Source organism: Nelusetta ayraudi, unplaced genomic scaffold (assembly GCF_046127955.1).
Source record: "Nelusetta ayraudi isolate G7.1 ecotype Tasmania unplaced genomic scaffold, CSIRO-AGI_Nayr_v1 ptg000048l, whole genome shotgun sequence".
Lineage (NCBI taxonomy): Eukaryota > Metazoa > Chordata > Actinopteri > Tetraodontiformes > Monacanthidae > Nelusetta > Nelusetta ayraudi.
The window spans coordinates 11,194,895-11,215,293 of record NW_027466098.1 but is presented as its reverse complement, the minus strand read 5'-3'; the positions used below and the strand labels follow the sequence as shown (position 1 = coordinate 11,215,293).

The window sequence follows — 20,399 nt, the reverse complement described above, 5'->3', positions numbered from 1 at the left end:
AGCCTCCATTAGCTGTGACAGGGCAGTATCATGGCAATGGGATTAGAGCGCGTCCCTAACGGGTTTACAGCCCTCGGAAATAATAATAATAATAATAAAGAAAAAAAGAGCAGTGGCGAACCGGGTGGCGGGTCATCTCGGGCTCTGGAAAAAAAAAACCCACACATCTCGGCCATCGTCTCACCCTTCTGTCTATGGAATCATATCTGTCCAGCCGCCCACGCTGCTAAAACACGTCCGGCCCACACTGTCTCTTCTTTCCAGTAGCGTCGTCGTCGAGTATGAAAGCCGTTTCCTCCCTTTCACGGAACCTGGCTGTCAAACTCACCTGCCCCCTCCCCCATTTTTTCCAAACTCTGCGACATCTTTGCGAGGTTGAGCGATTTCACCAAGCAATGAATTCTTCGTTGATTTCCCGTCACGATGCGTCTTACCCACTGTTTTTCCTCGCGATTCATTATTCTTTCCACTCACCTCCTCCCTCACCCTCCCAAAAAACCCAGACAGATGGCCTTTTTGCAGCCCCCCCCCTCTGCATTCACAGAGATAAATGTCACTTAGAAATCAAGCGAAGCGATATTCCCTGTGGGATTAAATCTCCTCATCCTGCATATCCCTGATTTATGAAAGTTATGAGAACTAATGGCGGCCCCTCCGAGAAATAATGAGGGGGGAGGAGGGCGCTGCAATTCGTTCGGCGCTGCCGCGCGGGAAGTGACAAGTGGAGGAGGGCGAGGTCAGAGCTCGGCTGGCCGGCGGTAGCCACGCTCCACGGCGCCGGGGCAGTTTAGAGGGATTATTTGGGAGGCTTGCTTTGGTTATGTCAGAGGAGTCGAGCTATCTCCGGCGCTCGCGGGGAGATTGCTCGGCTTTGTGACGGGGATCATCGTCCTCATCGCGTCCGTTGGGGAACAGTGTTTGGCGTAGCGAGCTTTCAAGTCGGCACAAGGAGGGATCGCATTAGCTCCAAAACGCGGCTTCAAAGAAAGTTCCGCAGCTCCCGTTGCACAGTCTTTGTTAGCGGCGGTGTCAGGGATATGTATTCGGCTGCCTCTTAACCCCTCACATATCCCACTTTTTTTTTAATTTTGGAAGGGTGTGCCTTTTAAAAGTTTAAGGTGTGGGGCAGGGCTTAGTTCTCTGGCCGTAACTTTTGCCACTTCAGTCACGGTGGCAGTGAGACAAAAGGTCTCCGTGCGCCCATTTGACAAGGACTCACAGTTGGAAGTCTAAAAATAGAGCGGCGCTCAATTAGCCCCACAGCTCCACGGAGCAGTTCATGCGGGCAGCTAAGTGAGCAGCAATGTGGTGATTTGGTGAACAGACCCAGGCCTGGCCTACCTCATCCAAGATGTTGCTGCTATTTGCGAGCATCTTTCTCACTCTTGGCTGTTTCCTTGGAGGAGGAAGGAAAAAAAATATCACCTCGGTGCAAGGCCATGGGGAGAATAAAAAAAAGTTTCAAGGGTAAAATATTCCGAGCCTTTGCACGACAAACTTCATGTCAAGTCACTTTACAGCTGTTGACGATGTTTCAGTCACGCTTGAAATCTTCCGATTCAAAGACCTTAGGGCTTTAAATAGATCCATGGCTTTTTCTCTCAAAAACTTTTCAAAGCCACTGAAGGAGGTGAGAGCACTCTTTGGAGGTAATATTCTAAATGTCACATCAGCGTAATAAGACACTTAATTTGAACTTAGAATGTGAAGCACTTTTTTTGGGGGGGGCAAAATATAAATGCCAGTGCTATTTTTATTTGAAGAATGAAGAAAAACAGTTCTTATTTGTACCCTGTTAAAGGGCCAATGCAAAGTATTAAATATAATAGAAATAAAATCTTCCATGTATAGCTCATCCTAATGTTTTTCGTGCTTACCTGTTATGACAAAGAGGACCATTCACGAGCCAACTTGCAGTTTAAAAGAGCACTTCTGTTTTAAATGTGCACTTTGAGTTCAAATCCAAGACAAAAAAGCATTTGAAAATACAGGAAAAACACAGAAATCTTCATTGAAAATTTTGTTCCCTGGCAGCCAGTGTTTGGTCTCCGTCTCTCAGTGAAGTGGCTTCAAGGACACTTGGAAATGTCGCAATCTGTGTCCACTGCGTCTCACACACCGTGCCTTTGAAGCACATAAAATATATGACAAGGCATACTAAAATTCAGTTAAAATCAATAATGACACAGTCGTAATGTGAGTCGGAAAAAAGAAAAACTTTGTTTGATTACCGAAGACAATTCCATCTGAATTTCCATCTCCATTCCTCTGATCGCTGTAATGGATCCCATTTCAGAGGAGATTTCACTGAAACCCTGCGGGTCAGAATAATTCTGCTGTCGGTAGGCCGGAGCTGCCTCGTTCACACAGACCTGTCAGGTGTGATGGATAATTAATGTGCTTCGGATTGCAGCGGCAGAGTCAACTGCAGTGATTAGTTGAACTGGGCCAGAAAGGACCGAATCAGTCTGAGTGATGAGTGAGATGACGCCGAGTGATCGTCCGCTGCAACACACCTGCCAGACTGCCAGCAGTGGTCTGCTACTGGAACATCTAATTATACAATTTGAAGCAATGGTGACCAGTTATTTATTCATTTATGAGGAAAAAAAACAATTTTCAGCCAAGGACAGAGACTCCTGGTGTTTCCTTTTTTTTCTAGAAGAAAGGGGAGGGAGATGAATGAGAGAGCGTGGAAGGTAAACTAAGTTAAATTTGGATTTCTCAAGCAGGTAAATTGCTGGATTTTAATTTTATTTGCTGGATTGATATTGCCCAAAATTTTAATGAAAGCTATTTCTGCGCTTTAAATCTGCAAAACTGCTTTTCCTGCTCATAAATCGACTCAATGAAGTGACTGTTGAATCTGTTCCTCACACCTTTCACACCGTTGCATCATTTGATAGAAAAAAAAAAAAAAGACGAGTGTATGATCCTTTGAAATGTCAATATCAGGCCCGCCAAACGTCATTACGCTTGCTAATCCCTTATTGGGTAATTTACTCGAAGCGTTGGCTGAATCATTGCCTGCTACGTGTGCGCTGTAGGGCAAGACCGTCTCCCTGAAAATTAAGCAGATTATCTTTTATCCTTTTTTAATGTGTCAGAGATGTGGCTTGATATCGACACATTAGGGCTGAAATAATTGCCCTCGTCGCAGAGACGCAGCTGGATGTGGTCCAGCGTGGCTTTGTTTGTCGCGTGTGCGCAACTGTGAACGTGAGCCCGTCAGCATCTGGGTTCGCTCTCCGCCCTGGAGGTCACGCGAGAATGCACGAGTTCACATTTTCAACGCCGACTCTTTCATCTGCCAATCTCAGCACAAGATTAAGAAGATAGGCCGTCAAAAGGTTGTGATGTGTTAGCAAGCGCGCGCGTGGCATCGGCGGGGCGGAGGAGGCTCAAAACTTCAGGGTGACACGAGGACGCGCTGTTTTTTCTCTTTCTTTTTTTTTGGGGAGGGGAAGAACTCAAAAGCTTTTCAGGCAGCATTTGCAAACAAGATCCAAGAACCGCCGTCATTAATGCGGCGGCCGCGCTTTTCCCCTTTCACACGTGGGCTAAATTATAAATGTGATGTTATTTGTTTACTCCATGTTAGACGGAGGGAGGTGCATTATTCATCTGCTCCGACAGGAGAGACAGAGGCAGAGTGGGACGCGGTCCTGGAAAAGCATTAAAAGCGGGAACGCCGTCCAACAAGGACGTCGGCCGTTGCCAGGGATTTTGATTTTTGATTTATTTATTTATTTATTTATTTATTTTGCTCGTGCACACGCAATAATTCGCTTCCTCGCCATTAGCTCGCTTTCACCCAGACCCGTGGCGGTGGGATACGGTTTCCTGATAAAAGCAAGAAGACATCCTTGCAAAAAAAAAAAAAAAAAAAGAAAATAAATCTTGTTTTGATTGTACCGGTCGTGTGTCTCTGTCCATCGATCTGCGGCTCGGGTTTCCGGCCCATTGTTTAAACTGCGCCGAGACAGACGGCGTGTCACGGCCCAATTTGATTTCTCCTCTCCTCCCTTTTCCTGCAAGTCCTCAGAGACGATTTCCGGCAGGCGCCGAGCGACGTGGTGGTGGCCGCCGGGGAGCCCGCCGTGCTGGAGTGCGTGCCCCCCCGAGGTCACCCTGAGCCCACCGTGTCCTGGAAACGCAACAACGTCCGAGTGAGCACCAAGGATGAGCGCATCAGCGTGAGTTCAGACGTCGGACAGAGGCAGTCAAGCACCTAATTCCAAATAAACACGCTACTTAACCTTTTACACTCTGCTGAAGCCTCCCTTTCGCAACCGAGTTTCCATCCCAGTTCATAAATGCAGCTTATTTCTGGTATCGTACGGTGTTCTCATGTAGATGAAACACCAGTTTAGATAAAAAAACAAAACAAAACAAAAAAACAAACAAACATTGAACTGAATCCAAAACAGCATGGCTCTGTCTTGAAGACATTTTTAGACAGCCTGCACTTATTAGCGACGGCAGTCAGTCAAGGAGAGAGACATTTACACCAATTTCTACCCATTTACCCTGAGAATAGTTCCAATAGGCCATTAAAGTTAATGCGGACACCTTGGTTTTCTTATGGACTGGAAAATGCCCCTGATTCCGCTGTCACTTTTGTTCTCTCTCCTCATGTGGAAAATCAACAGCTGCACTTTCTCTGATGGGTTTTGAAGGACGTTTTCTGTTTTTTTTTTCTCCCCTCTCTCCGAAAACGTTGAAATTTGCAAGTTGAGAGGCAGCGCTGACAATCGAGCAATTGTGAAGGTCCTCAGATCCTTTGTGCAAATGCAATTGCTGCTGCTGCAAAAAAAAATTTGTGCTAAGATGTTCGATTTGGTCACCAAGTTGTTTTCTTTAAATATGAAAAGGAAAAATAGGACCTTCAACTGTAATAGTTATTCAGTGTGGTGAAAAAAGACCTATACTTGAGTCAAAAAGTGCTGTTACGCGTCTCCTCTACACTAATTTGGCACATCGCACTTGGGATTCATCTCACAAATGTCACACACAATGTTAAAGACAAACTTGAAACCTGGTTTTAAGAAGTTCCTTTTTATCAAGTTCAAAAAAATCCCACTTGAGTGAAGTGGCAAGAGCTCAAAGATTCATTACCCCATGGCTAGTCGCTACGTGCTGACGTGCTTCACTAAACTCTTTCCAAAGCCAGTTGGGAACACAGTGAAAACCTCTTGTCAAGTGAGAAAAACCTGTAGGGCTGTTCTTTGTTCTCCTTTTGATGTTAAAATGCCACCCAGATCTAATTAAACTTCCACTGTAACAGCCTTTTCCACAACTGTTTAGCAGCAGCTAGGCTAGCAGTCACTTCCCGTCGGCTGTCTTTTTATTTTCCGAGGCGTTCAAGCGCTCACATTTTACGGTTTGGGGGTGGCAGGGAGGATGAGTTGGAGTCTTATCGATTCATCCGCAAGGATATTCCTGCAATATTCACAATTGCATGTGAGGTATGATGGGTTTATTAAAATCCATATGTGGATTATTTTTCTATTACACACCGCGCTATCAGCACTGAGCTGGCATCCGCAGCGCCCCCTGTAATCTCCTGTTTGTCACGGCCGCTGTTTTGCAGATGCGCGGCGGCAAACTGATGATCTCTCACGCCAGGAAGAGCGACGCCGGGATGTACGTGTGCGTCGGGACAAACATGGTGGGCGAGAGGGACAGCGACCCCGCCGAGCTGGTGGTCTACGGTGAGCTCCTGATCCGTTTGATTACCTTTTGAGTGAGCGAACACTTTAAAAACTGCCCCCCGCCCTCCCTCGCGTCCTGTAGAGCGCCCGGTGTTGGTGCGGAGGCCGGTCAACCAGGTGGTCATGGAGGAGGAGACGGTCGACTTCCTGTGCGAGGTCCATGGTGACCCCGCCCCCACCGTCCGCTGGAGGAAGGATGAAGGGGAGCTTCCCCGTGGGAGGTTAGCGTGACGGCCGTGAGCCCGACCGGCGGAGGCTTGCACTGATGCGTGCAGCCGTCTCGTAAGGCTGCAGGAGGGATGCGGCTTTGGCGGAGACAAAGCCTGTGTTGGATTATTAACTCAGCGTGACCCAGAAAACACACGTGCAGTAATTTGCTGATTAATTCATGACTGTCTGTCACTTTGCTTTTATAAATTCTTTAATGTTGTGGACCAAAAGGGAAATTTAGCCGTCCCTCCTGTGACCAGGCTCATCCTTTCACTCATTATTTGTATTAAGCTCCACCTGGTAAAACAAAAAAGGAAAGTAATAATAATAGAAAAAAATAATCTGCCCATTTTCATAAATAAAATATTTTCCAACTTAATTCTATAAAGTTAGAAACATATCTTTTAATCACATTCAGCAAAAGGATTGGACAATATTATGTATTTAGGTTACCCAACCCGCCTCGCAAGACATAAAGAAATACATTATTGATATTTAAATCGTCTTCACAGATGATTTTATTGTGTTTCTCTCACTGCAGCCGCCGCGTGCGACGTGTCCAGTCCAATCACGTATGATCTTAACAGAATGGCGCTGAATCACAACATCCATCGTCTCATGACACTTAGCATGTAGGGCAGGTCCGGACCACACTCATGGTTATTACTTATTCATTACCGTCGGAGAGCGTCTCGGAGACAGAGGAGGAGGAGGAGGAGCAGGAGGCGGATGAGGAGGGGGGTGGAGCCGACTGTTCCAGCGTCGGCAGGAAAAGCAGACGGGAGGGGAAGGAGAGACAGACGAGTAAATTAGGGGCGCCCAGTTTTTTTTTTTACATTTTTTTTTTTTAGTGAAGCTGTTTAATGGCGGCCACGCTGGAGCTGCAGCCTCACATTTATGGACTGCAATTAAGAACAAGTTTCATAATACAGCAGATATTACACTCGGCAGCACTTCTGTAGATTATGCAGAAAGATATCCTTTTTTTGAGGTCGTCTAATTCAGATTTTCCTGAAAAGACTCACGATACTTTGATTGGATTTTTTCTCCAGGACAGCAGAATTTTTGTAACTCAACCAAATCCGTCTCAGCGTCGCATCTCATCCACCGCTGCTGCCTCACTCTCCTTTCTCAACCGGTGCCCCCCCCCGACGCCATAAAAGGGGCCCCCTGCGCGCGGCCGCTTGACACAGAAAGGAATTCACGCTGCATGTTTTCATTTGCGCTACGATAAGCGCTATCGCCCGCTCCTCCACCATCTCCTCCTTATCTCCCCTCTGTTGTCGCCGCCAGGTTCGAGATCCGCAACGGCAACAGCCTCCGCTTGTTCCGCGTGCGGGAGCAGGACGAGGGCACGTACACCTGCACGTCGGAGAACAGCGTGGGCAAGACGGAGGCCTCGGCCATGCTGCAGGTCCACGGTGAGGAGCGCGCGCAGGAAAATCAAACCTTTTTTTTGCGCTTTGAGCCACGCCCAGACGGCGAGCGACCGCCGATCAGCCCTTCGTCTCACGGCGGCAGTGCCATGCAAAGCTCCCATTTCCTGTCCAGTGCCCTTGCCCCCACCCCCACCTTCACCCTCTGTTTTTTTTTTTTTTTCTATCAGTGCATCTCATGCTAGTGGCCGTCCAGCGGCTCCTGCCAGGAGCTTATGCTAAACCGTATGGATTACGCCATTTGACAGATGTTTGGGAGATGTGTGCTTTCACTCGCTGCCAGAGAGCAGTCCCACTATTAATAAGACATGACTCTCTCTCTCTCTCTCTCTCTCTCTGTCTCTCGCTCTCTCTCTAGCAGGCTTCCTGTCCCTTTATCTCCCTCCTATTGCCCCCCCCCTTTAGCCCTCCTTTTTTTTCCTCCCTTCCCTCTCGGTCTAAATAGTCTCAGACGACTTAGAGCGCTAATGCTTTTATCAGCGCAAATGAAATCCAGCCGAGCAGTTTTTCTTTTTCCCGCCGCTTCTCTTTTTCTTGTGGCCATTGTTTCCCCCCCCCCCCCCCCCCTTTTGTTTTGTGGCCCAAAGTTTCCTCCGTCTGACTAATTTTCCATTCCTCCCTGTCATGTTTGCAACACTTTCATCGCTCCAGCTGGCCCACCCTCTAAGCCTGCATCGGGTCTAATTCCATTCTTCTCTTAATTTCATTTGTGCTCCTCTCTGTTGTGTGTTTGATTTTTTATTTTTTTATTTTACCTCCCCCTCAAAATCGAATCCATCCTATGTCGCGAAAGGAGAAGCTGCGCCTGTTGCTGCAGTCAGACATTAAGTAAGCCTGAGACGCGCTGAGTGAATGTACAGCAGATTAAGGGCTCGGGACCACACCACATCTGCTGCACGGAGGCGAGTGTGTCAGGATGCAGTGACACCATGGAAATCCCTTTTGATTTACAACAAAATGGAGCTGCAAGGTTTTTAATTAAAAATCAGTCGTGGTCCTGCAAGGCACTAGCGTTATGATGGGATTTCCAGTCATTAAGAAAGCCCTAAAAATAAATAAAAAAATAAAAAAAAGTCATTTAAAAACTGTAAACTACTGCTTATTGCCTGTTGGCTGGCAGTCTGGCCATTCATCTCTGACCTCTGGTATTGTGATGAAATTTTTAGCTCAAGAACATTTTCTCTGTTTTGTTGTTGCCAGATAGGTGTGTGTGTTTAAATCTCAGTAAATCAATCAGTGTGACTGACGGGCTCAGACCAGCCTGTCTGCCGCAAACGACCATGTCACATTCAAAGTCACTTAAATTCGGCAATTTGAGTTTCAGTATAACCTTCAGCTGGTCAGCTTGGCTGTAGACAACACCCTGACGTGAATCAGAGATGAGAACATCATTGATGTTGCTCAATATATATATATATACATATATATTTATATGTATATATATATATATATATATATATATATATATTGAAATATATATATATTTTCAACCTCTAACCTCATCTTAATGTCGTTTGCCTCTTTAACATAAAAAAATCTGTGTATTTAAATCCTAAAACGGCAGATGTTGAACAATCTGAGCTTTGTGATAACCGGCCAAATGCACAGAGAATCAACATTGCATATAGAATATTCCATTAGATTGATAATCCCCCGCCGATAGCGGCATTTTTTTTGGTCCAATCAGGAATGACGTGTCTCAACAACATGTTTGTACAAAGCTGCGCTGGCTCCCGGGCTGGTGAGGTGGATTTAACGGCATTAAACAGATAAGTCACTGTGTGAGACCAACACAACTGATTTCACACATATATACACACACACACACGCACAATTGGGGAAAGGAGCGTCACAAGAAAAAGAATAGTCACAAAAACTCTCTGGTTTTCATCCAAGCGTTTGGGAACAAGTTGAGAGCTTGAGGACACAACACGATGACTAAAATCTCTTCTAATGGTCTCAGCCATGTGTGTGTGTGTGTGTGTGTGTGTTTGTGACAGGGGGTGGGGCTAGGTGAAGGAGCCTTGCACACTTGTGCCAGGAAGAGATTTGTCGGGAGGACGAGAGCGGGCTTGAAAATCTTCCCAATCTAACGGCGAGGCAGCGAGGGAGGCAGTTACTCAGACGGGGAAGCCGAGGGGCTGCGCTCTGCGTAAATTTCAGAGGATTGCGATGCGGTTGAGGCAACGAGCCAACGCGGGCTGAAAATTGACGGCTCTGCCAGCCCTTTCCCAAAATAACTGTAGTAAATGTCATCGCAGAGCAGCGCCGGCCTGCCCCGCGATGATCTGTTTACCTCTCGGGGCGACACGGAGTCGATGTCAGCGTTGTGCGTAGGATCAAAAAGCTTGGAAGGTTTTTTTTCTTTTTCTTTTTCTTTTTTTTTTTAAAAGTTGATCTGTCGTGCTTGTTAAGAGCTGATGAGTTAGCAGCAGGGGGATGAGCTCATTTCTTTTCTCTGTCAATCCTCTCATGGTAGATCCTGTACGATACGTCCTACACAGCTCTTGTAATTGCCACAGATGCACAAACTGGTCTTTGGAAACTGCAACAACATCTGTTTGCTGTCATTTTTTCCCAGTCATTACTGGACTTCTCTCACAGGCAGCCCAGTGCTGGATGCCAACAGTCAAACATGTTTGACAAGGCTTTGACTTGTGTGGAAAGAGAAAAGGAATCATATTGATGATAACACAAACTTGAATGTTTACAATTGAAATCAGTCGCATTGAGTTAAGTCAGACAGAATCAGCTGTCATCTGGTGATTCCCAACTGGTGGGTCTCTTGTGGTTTGCAGGAACAAACACAGTAAATTGAAACAAAAAAACACACAAACAATGTTGTTTGTAAATTTATTTTAATAGATTTATTTTAAATAGGGTTTTTTTGTTTTGTTAGTGCCATGTTTTCACATTCCTAACAATTGGTGGCGATTTATCTTGTAATGACGATTGAGACCTCCCACATTGGCAGCATAGAAGCACCAAACCAACAACAACATGAGGTATTGATTTTCTTACACTGGGCACAAAGGACGACAAAACCTGCTGCTTCTAAACCTGCCAGGTATTTTGTTTCACCCAAAAAAGCAGCGCTTGTTGTCATAGACTCATAATTGGCGTCTTTTTGTGAAAATACCACTCAGTCTTTGCGAAAGTGATTTTTAATGTATTCTGCACGAAAACACCAAACAGGTCTCTTGAAAGTGTTCTGATTATTTTTTCAGCCTTGTGATTAATTCTTCAGTAAGTGGCTAAAAGTTTTAATAGTGCAGTGTTATTAATTCAATGAGTCAGTGAAGGCAACATATTTTTGAGTCTTTTTCAAACCGCAGTGGCTGGACTTTGTCTCATGCTCGTTCATGAAGGCGCTGCTGAGTCTCTTTCCAAAGAAAGCGTTCTGTCTGTTGTCAGATCGTCATGATCAACGGCTTGTTAAGTGCTCCTCTTACGGAGCTGTTCAGTCTGTAACCACCGATGCAGGGTTATTGCAGCCACACTTACATTAACATTCCGGAAACGCTGTTTCAAAGAGTCACTTTTTGGGTTTTTTAATTAAAATGCAGCTAATTGAGTGTAGAAGGAAATATTTCCATCCCCAGTACACCTGCAGCAGGACATGGGCAGGTTGGGTTTTTGATGAGTACGATTCTAAATGCAGGGCCTTTTACTTGCTATTGATTTAAACTTTTATTTTTTTTATTTTTATTTTTTTTTACTATTTCAAATAGCTAAAATTGTCTGTTTCTATCCTCCCTTGGTTTTTCAGTTCCTCCTCAGATTTCCATGAGGCCCAGGGACCAGATTGCCACGCAGGGCAAGAGCATCACCTTCCAGTGTGGCACCACAGGAAACCCTCCGCCTGCCATATTCTGGCAGAAAGAGGGGAGCCAGGTAGGAAGTGAGGCCTCGTATTTGTGTTTTAGCAACATGGTGACCTGGTGAGTTTACAGTGTAAAGCGCTGATTAAGAGTCGCTTAATGGGTAAATGTATAAACAAGTGTTTTCCAACAAGCCTTGGGGTAATTTCTGCGTTGTTGTTGTATGTGCACGGTGTTGTATACAAGCAGAATTTCACACTTTCCTCTTAGTCGGAGGTGATGAGTTAGTGAGTTAATTAACTCCCTTAACACGCTGTTCGCTTTTTGCTTGCTCACACTCAATCTAGACAAATCTAGCGCAAAATCATCAAGGGAAGCGCAGCATCTCCGCATTCTGGCACGGAGACGTGGGGAACGAACCAAAAAAAAAAAAAAGAAAAGAGAAGAAAAGAAAAGTTGGACGGCAGAGCAGAAATGTGTTGGCGGGAAACGTTCCTACCGCTAGAGAGCGAGGATTTGGATTTGGAGGAGGGAGGTGGGAAAGATGAAAGAGGTGTCGGGAAGTAAATCAGGTTTGGCAGGTTCAAGGGAAACTTAAGGACAAACGGTACACTGCTTTTTGCATTGTTGCCCGTCGTCTATAAATACGGCGTTGCTCACCAGCTGGCCCGGATCACCGGCTTGCAGGGGCTGCTTCAGGGATGTATTAAAAAGCTTGTCAGTGAGCAGAGTGGGAAGTTCGCCGGCAGATTTTTTCGTGAATAAGCATCCGTCTGCGGCGCGGCGGAAAGGATGGCTCGGCCGTTTGGAGAGATTTTTTTTTTTTTTGCTGTATTTTGGGGATTACGTGTATCCTTATAACCTTGGTCTCTCCACTGTAGTCTAAGCCTCTTAGAGGAATGAAATGGATGGCTGGATAGATTGATGTGCAGCCCTTCCCCCGCATTTCCTCCACATCCATCTCACTTACAAAAAAAAAAAAAAGAGAGAGCGAATTGGACGGCTAAAAAAAAAAAAAAAAAAAAAAAACGTCTGTGGATGAAGCCACCAATAACACCAAAAACACCAAAAACAGCTCCAGCTCTTTGAGTTCTGATCCAGGAGAAAATCCTCAGTGCAGGCAAAGAACACTGACTCCAGTCCAGTTTAACAGCTTCGGGCAGTGTGAAGACGAAGTTAACACAACACCCCTTTGATATGTGAGCTGCCATCTTGCAGTGGTGATGCCATTTGGAGGCGGCCTGCGCTACGGTGATTAGGCCGTGGAAAAGCACTGGTGTGTATCCCAGACAGAGCAGTCCCTCTCTGCAAGAAGTCCTCTGGTCTTCTTTCTAACTTTAAATAGCTAATTGCTGCATGTCATAATAATTCCAAACATTGGAACTTTAAGAACTATGAAAAAGAGAAACCTTAGTTTGCATATTTTTCTCTCGCCCTGAGTCCATTGGAGCAAATTTGCACAATGAAACCGTGTGGTTTGGGTTTGTGGGGTTAGTTCTGCAAGCAATGGCAAATTTAGCCCTCTGTTTGCAGTCTCCTGCAAAAACTCAAATGGGTGGAACGGGATGCTGTGAGTTGCCGGTGCCCTTTGTGACATCACAAAGAGCTGGTTTACACACTTGCATGTGTTAGCACATGCTTTCTGAAAAGTGAAACTGGAAAATTTCTAATATGACGACACTTTGGTGTTGCTATGAAGTGTGGCTGTGCCAGCTGGTAGTTTGATTAGTTTTGTGTTTGTTCAGGGCGAAGAAAGGCTGGCAAGCGTTAAGTTTTGGGATTTCTATTTGCCGTTTGTGCTCAGACAGAGCAGAACAGACAGTCTAGGTACACTGGAATTCTTATGCAGTGCTCTGTAGGATTGGGAACTTTGGAAACTCGAAGGGGAAAGAGGTCAAAATGGAAGGAGCACATTTTCAGAGCACTCTGCAAGATCAATGGAGATAAAATCTAAAAAATATGATTAATTTATATAAATCACTCAATGCAGAGGTGCGCATGCTTGACAAGGAACTCAAACGGGGAAAATCACAAACATTATTCTAAACACTGTTAATATTTGTTTAAAACTTTAGTTAAAAACTGAAATTCTGTGGTCGTCCTAGTTTATTGTCTAGCTCATTTTATTAATACAAGTACAAAGCAGGCTAAAGTGCATCCATTTCCCCTGTGCGTTCCAAATCCATGCATTATAAGAAGTCCGTCCCATGATGCCTTTCTGCTGTGTGCACTTCAGATGCTGCTGTTCCCCGGCCAGCCGCCCTCGCAGTCCGGCCGCTACTCCGTCTCCATGGGCGGCGAGCTGACCATCGCAGACGTCCACCCGGAGGACTCGGGCTTCTACATCTGTCAGGCCATCAGCGTGGCAGGGAGCGTGCTGACCAAGGCGCTGCTGGAGGTGGAAGGAGGTGGGACTCAAAAAAAAAGTTTGGCGTGTTTGTTTTGACTTTGTAAAAAATGGGCTAATGAGGAGAAGCCCGAACGTGCATAACAACGAGGCCCCATTAAGACCCTGCATAAACAATTTTGGGTGAGCGATGAACTTGACTGCAAAGGTTTCTTCTCAGGCAGCTTGAAAACAGCAGATAAAGCTGTTTTTGTTTTTTTTTCGCTCCTCCTCTACGGCCTGTTTTTTCCCCGTCTTTTTCTTACTTCACATCTAATTAATCTCTCACGTTCAACCTTTGCACTCCAGCGGCTTGTGAATTCATAATGTTATTCCGACTCGCGCGCAGTCCACTCAACTGCCTTTTTGTGTTCATAAGAAGGAAGTTGAGCGTCGCCTCACGTGTTACTTTGCCTCCGTTGACTTCAAACTGGTAGGTCCTTCGGGTCGCGTCCCGCCGATTATTCGCCAAGGCCCGGCCAATCAGACTGTGTCTCGGGGAGCGACGGCGCAGCTGCACTGCCGCGTGATTGGAGGACCTTCAGTCAAGATTTCATGGGAGAAGGACGGAGACGGACTTCAGGGAAATAAACCTCGGACGACCTTGATGGAGAATGGCACTTTGCAAATCACTGACATCAAGGTGTGTGTGTGTGTGTGTGTGTGTGTGTGTGTGTGTGTCGCATTAAGTGCTATTTATTGGAAAGGGCATGACAAGGATGACTCGCGAAAGGCATTTTCCTAAAAGGGGAAACGGTCCGAGCGACGGATGGAAAATGCAGAGAGACCTGCACGGAAACTGCACGCCGCGTCTCTTCTGATTCCCCCCACACCCCCACACCCCCGATCCGCCCGATCCGCCTCCGCTTCCTCTGCAGCCTGTTTTGCCACAACAATTTTTTTCTTTTTCCTCCTCACCTCCCATTGTAGATTCAGTTTCGGTTTTGCACAGTTGAAGCGAGGCCCAGTTTCAAAGGCCCAATCTCTCTCTGAGGCGCCGCATATCTCTCCTGTGCAATTATGTGCTCATGCGGTGTGTAATTGTAATGTTAATGAAGGCGCTTGTTGGTAAATGCTAATGTGTTTCGCCTCTTTTTTTTTTATGGAGGAGAAGTCAGTTGCCTCCTTTGTGCTGCGACCCCACCTGGAGGTCATTGCGTGCGGGGACGGACGTTTCCGGCCGCTCCGTCGTTTCCATTAATTGACCGGCAATAGATGATTAATCATCAAACCGGATTTTAATTAAAGCTTCTTCCCGGAATGTGCTCGTCCGCTGCCTCACTCATCCTTTTTTTTTTTTTCTTCTCTCTCTCTGGCCGTGGCGCTCAGCAAACTTAACTTTTGCTCCAGTGCACTGCCGAGGCGGGGGAAATCTGCCATGCCAATGTGCTCAATGGAACAGAAGAGATGCATTAGTGTGGCATCAAGAGAGGGTGACGAGGGGGAAGGAAGAAAAAAAAGCAACGAAAGAGAGAACATGGAGATGACGAGTCGGGTTGAGGCACTAAAAATATTTACCCTGCTGTTGCCCCCTCCCTCCGTTCCTCCCTCCGCCCTCCCGTCATCAATATTTCACCACGGGTTGATGTCATCGGGAGAAGCTCACCTGCGCCGCACGCCGCGGCCGTCTTGTCAGCCAGAGGTCGGCGCTGCGGCAGATGATCTCATATGGCCTGATGATGGTTCCAGCAGGCAGCCTGGCTGAGTGGCTGGCTGGCTGGCTGGCTGGCTGGCTGGCTGGAAGTGCAAGACACATACGCACACACACACAAAAGCCTTGTAAATGCGGAGTGGCAGAGAACAGTTAGAGTTCTCGTGAGAGGCCCGGCGATGAGAGTTGCTTCAGTGGGAATCTGGGATGAGTTTGAAAGGCAAACGCTTGTTTCAGGGCGAGAAAACTGGGAAAAATCCCGGAAAGGGCGAACGCACAGGCCGCTGCCTAAACACCACGCAGCCCTTTGTCCCGTTATTTTTGTCGCGCTTGGCCGCCACGTTGTTGTTGTTTCACGTCCATCGCCCCTATTCCTGTCCTCCAGGTTTTCAGTGATAGAAAAAGAGGAAACAGCAGCCAAATGAAAGACCAACTAGGAGAACAAGTGCCAGGCAACTAAATATAGCTGATTAGAAAAACAATAGCAGGATATAAAAAGGAAAAAAATTAATGGCCAAATAGATTTGACTGAATATTTGCTATTTTATTTTTGTGTAAATATAGTAACTGATGTCAAATTAGTCAATTTGATGCATTGTAGAACTGTTAAACTGATAATTAGTTTTGAAAAGAGCGCCAATTAAAGGTCGTAATCCCTTGATGCAGATCCAGCATTTTCCAGAACCGCTAGTGAGCAAAATAAATGAAGTGCTGATGGAAATAATGGAGTTATGGACTGACTAGGCTGAAAGTTAGACATTTTAAGCTTGTATGCAGGACTGAAATGTTTCACTTTTAAAGGTCCTATTTTTCAAATGTTTCAAATCTGTAGCAACTCTGCTAGGACCTCCAGTGATCCATTCAGCAGCATCTTTAACCCTGTGTTTACAGCCTCCTGCAAAGATGCTCAGTTTCAGCCTCCTGCTAAAACTGACTCATCTTTGCATTGGGGGGGGCAATAACCTGACGTAGTCTCACCTAGCTGGGGCTGATGTCGATGTTTTAGCTCTTTAAAATAATTGGATGAATTCCATTGGCCGGTCCTGATTGTCGACTGTTGTTTGACAGGAAGCGGACTCGGGGACGTACACGTGCGTGGTCACCAGCGCCACCGGGGAGTCGAGCTGGAGCGGCGTGCTGACCGTCAGAGGTGCCTCTCAGCGCTGCCTCACACTCTTCCCGTTGCACTTTGCACTCTTCACACCCTCTCCCTTAACTCAAGAGAGTGTAACAAAAAAAAACAAAACCCAAAGCCAAAACCACAGCACGTCCCATTGTTGTTGCGCAGGAGAGCGTGTGAACGGTTCTCTTGTGTGTGTAACAGAGAGCGGATTGCCTTCGGTGTCCAGAGTCTCCGAGTTCATTCAGCTGCCGGGGCCTCCGCAGAAGCCTGTCGTGACGGAGGTGACCAAGAACACCGTCACCCTCACCTGGCAGTCCAACCCCCACGAGGGCGGAGCCGCCGTCACCTCCTACATCATCGAGGCCTTCAGGTACACGTTGACGCGTGTCCACGCCATCGTTAAGAGTTCAGCAAATGAGTGAAAGTTTAAATCAGGTTAAATGCACAGGAGGAAAATGAGACAGTCTGAACCTTCATTGGTGTTTGAATTTTTTTTGTCCCATTTTGTTTTTATATCCAGCTACCCGAGGGACCTTTAAACCTCCCTCAGCTGGCAATAACATGGAGAGAAAAGGGAATTTTTTTTGGTTGGCTGTCACAATGCAACAAACACAGAGATTACTGTGAATTATTTAAGAATTACGTGCAAGCATAAACAGTATGTGTGCATTATTCTATTACAATATTAACTTTTATTGGACAGTGATGCACCATAAGGTGCTGCCGCAATAATAGTAAAAAACATAGAATCCGGGCATGAAAATGTGCGTAAAAAATAACAAAGCTGCAATAATCTTTTATTTGCCCCCTCCAAAATAAAAGCTGTAAACAAGCTGTGTACCACTACCACGACTTTTTGCACGCAAAATTACCGGACTGTCCCTTTAACAGCCGTTAACATATTCTGCTTTACACCATCAGACTGAGCGGCAGAGTAATTGCTATTCAGGAAACAACAGAGATAAAAGAAAAAAAATATTAATAATGCATTTCAATTGTGCCTCATTTAGAGCGGAGGCAAAAATCTTCCTTTAATGCCTTTTTCACCCTTTTAATGACTCCACTCGTCTGTACTTCCTCTTTTACTGCGCCACTGTTGAGACACTTTCTCCGTAATAAAGTCGCCCCGGCTTTCGGAACCATTAGGAGTTTTGCTAAATGACTCATCACATCAGACGGTCCGGGGCTAAACTGCGTTCCTGGAGTGAGAGCGCGCGGCACCCACTGCGTCACTCGCTTAGCGGAGACATCCAGCGACTCCAAAACACTGACTGGAGGTTTTAGCGAGACGGACAGTGAGTGAAAGAGGAGACAATTAGTGCAGCGGTCAGCTTCAGTAGCTCTGTCCTGACCCTGGGGGGCGGGGTGGGAGTGTGTAGGGGAGGTGGTGATGGGCAGGGACAGTCCAGTCGCAGAGAGCGGTCGTTACAGTGGCGAGAGGGAGACGGAGAGAGACAGCGCAGGCACAGGCACACATATTAGTTTGGTCGTTTGGGTTTTTAAAAAGCCGAGGCTCACACGCAGAGATCCGCTGGCACGCTTTGCCGCTAGTTGGATCTCTCCCGGCCTCGGCAGGAAGTAGGAACAAGGAGGGAGACTTTTTCTGCTGACCGTGAGCGGCGCGTAGCCACAATGAAAGTATGGAAGTCCTCGTGAATTTCATTGTTTTTGCTCCAAAAATCGTTTTGTTTTTTTTTTACACGCTGCTGCCAGGGAAAAAGCTGAATAAATGTCAAGAGAGATTTTGTGAGACGGAAATGTTAGACAGGAGCGGGGGGAAAAAAGGCTGGCGGTGTACCTGTTGTTTTTGTGATTAACCGGCTGTTTTCGTGTTGAAGGAGATGTTAAATCGTGTTCGAATCCCCGCGCAGAGCGGCGCAATCCTCAGAGGACTCGCTCTGAAGTCTTTATAGGCGGCGGCAATAAATCGAAGGGCTTCAATTGCATATTGTTCCGTCTGCGAGCTGACAGCCGAAAGTGATTTTTAAAAGGTCTCGCGGAAGCGCCGAGCAAGATGATGTATTCATTCGTCGCTTCATTCATTCAGATTCAATTAATTGAGATTAGATTTCCGTTACATGTGCAGCATGGAGACCCGGTGAGCATCGTCGAGCAAACCCAGAACCATAAAGGGGCACTTGAATTCAACAAAGAAAAGAAATTGCAATTAAAAAAAAAAAATGTTCCATTCATTTGTGAGCTTAAAAATGCCATAAAGTAACTGATCTGTAGACATGAACTGTTTCCCTTTTTCTACGGCCCTCGCAAATGAGGATAACGTGTGTGGGCCTGACAGCAGTACTGATGTTAATATACTGAATAAGACTTTTTTTTAAAAAATGTGTTAATTAACATGCTTGAGTACGCAAATCTGTTCGAACATGACAAATGAATGTATCATAATGTAACTGTAGCGTGACAACAAGAGTCGCTGCACCAATGTCACGTCTTCCTGCTTCCATCTTCGCACATACATTAACAGGACGTCATTCTGTGCTAATCTAACTTCAACTCGCTCTGGGATCTAGTGTGTTTTATTAGTGGATTATCACAGATCACTGCTGCATCTGCGATCTGTGAAAGTGCACCAAGCATTTTCCACTCCAATAAAGAGCCATGCATTTCCTGTAAATACTATGTGTGACTATTTCGCTATGTGCGACTGTTGGCACTCCTTCCACAAAGACACTCGTACTTCTTCTCACACAATCGTTGTGCCGACGCCAGTTTTGTCATATTTTCAGAGACGCATTTTGGAATATATTATTCTTCCCCCCCCCCTCCATCAGCCAATCAGTGGGCAGCACTTGGCAAACGGTGGCGGACCACGTGAGGCACGAGAGGCACACGGTCGTCGGACTCTTCCCCAACACTGTCTATCTCTTTATTGTCCGAGCGGTCAACTCTTACGGCCTGAGTGACCCCAGCCCCATCTCCGAGCCCGTCAGGACGCAGGGTGAGTGACGCAAAGACTTCAAGAAAAACTATTTGGTTATTGAGATATTTTGCTGTATGAAAAGTGTGGAGAAAAACCTTCAAAGCTTTTAACAACAATGAAAGTAATCCAACTACTGATTACTCCTTTAAAAAGTAATCTAATTACTTCTTTAGCTACTTTGTTTCATAAGTAATCAATTACTAATTACTAATTACTTTAGTTAAAAAAGTTGAGAACGTCTTGTTTCCTGCACATAACGCAGAACGAACCACGATATTCTTTCATTTAGACGAGATGAACTCAAAACAATGTTTGTATTTCCAGCTATCAAAAGCAATCGGTTTTTTTTCTTTTGCCACCGCCATGCTTGTTTTGGTGCGTCGTCGCATATCAATGACGTTTCATGCATGGCTGCATCATCAATCTGCGACGTCATCGTTTTCGGTTGTTTTTCCGAATGTCAGGCATTTTGTGGATGATGAGACATTTTTAGCTTGCAAGATAAGTACCGGAATCATTACTTGACTTACCAGTAATTGCCACAGTAATCCCGTTACATTACTCCGTTACTCAAAGAGTAGTTTAATTACAGTAGTGGATTACATAGTAATAGATTACTCGCCAACACTGGTGACCTATCTATGTAAATAAATGCCTGTAAAACAGATTGTGCTTTTTAAAATATGACACATGCAACCTGAAACAGCCAATGACTCAGTAATTTCTTGTTCAATATATTAAAAAAAAAAAAAAAAAAAATACTGCCATCACTGTTGTTTAAGAATGGCCAATTTGGTGTCACTGCTAAGAATAATGTTTTGTTTTTTTTATATTGAAAACTCTATTACTGGTTTTTCTCTTTCTATTTCCTGCATGTGGATAAAGTTTTTATTCTTTTTCTCCCCCAGATGGGAGTCCCACAGAGCAGGGTGTGGACCACCGGCAGGTGCAGAGGGAGCTGGGAGAGGTGTCCATCTATCTTCAGAAGCCTGTGGTTCTGTCTCCCAGCAGCGCCAGGATTTCTTGGACTGTGAGTTGAACGCTTGGCTGCTGAGCCAGACCTCCAGGGAGCGGAGGACGTCACACACTCGCACTAGAAGCTAGAGCTCCATGGTGGCCA

At 45.8% G+C, this 20,399-nt stretch overlaps 1 protein-coding gene across 2 annotated transcripts in view; it reads left to right on the top strand.

Moving 5' to 3' along the window:
* Window positions 1–20,399, top strand: part of LOC142895351 (roundabout homolog 2) — a 47,816-nt gene that overhangs the window by 16,789 nt on the left and 10,628 nt on the right. For both annotated transcript variants that reach the window (XM_076036325.1, XM_076036324.1), the window contains exons 3-13: window positions 4,039–4,196; window positions 5,594–5,714; window positions 5,797–5,935; window positions 7,218–7,345; window positions 11,130–11,254; window positions 13,418–13,589; window positions 14,005–14,210; window positions 16,287–16,368; window positions 16,543–16,711; window positions 19,131–19,297; window positions 20,188–20,309. In XM_076036325.1, coding sequence (XP_075892440.1) covers window positions 4,039–4,196; window positions 5,594–5,714; window positions 5,797–5,935; window positions 7,218–7,345; window positions 11,130–11,254; window positions 13,418–13,589; window positions 14,005–14,210; window positions 16,287–16,368; window positions 16,543–16,711; window positions 19,131–19,297; window positions 20,188–20,309 — 1,589 coding nt within the window. The remainder of the gene's footprint in view (window positions 1–4,038; window positions 4,197–5,593; window positions 5,715–5,796; window positions 5,936–7,217; window positions 7,346–11,129; window positions 11,255–13,417; window positions 13,590–14,004; window positions 14,211–16,286; window positions 16,369–16,542; window positions 16,712–19,130; window positions 19,298–20,187; window positions 20,310–20,399) is intronic.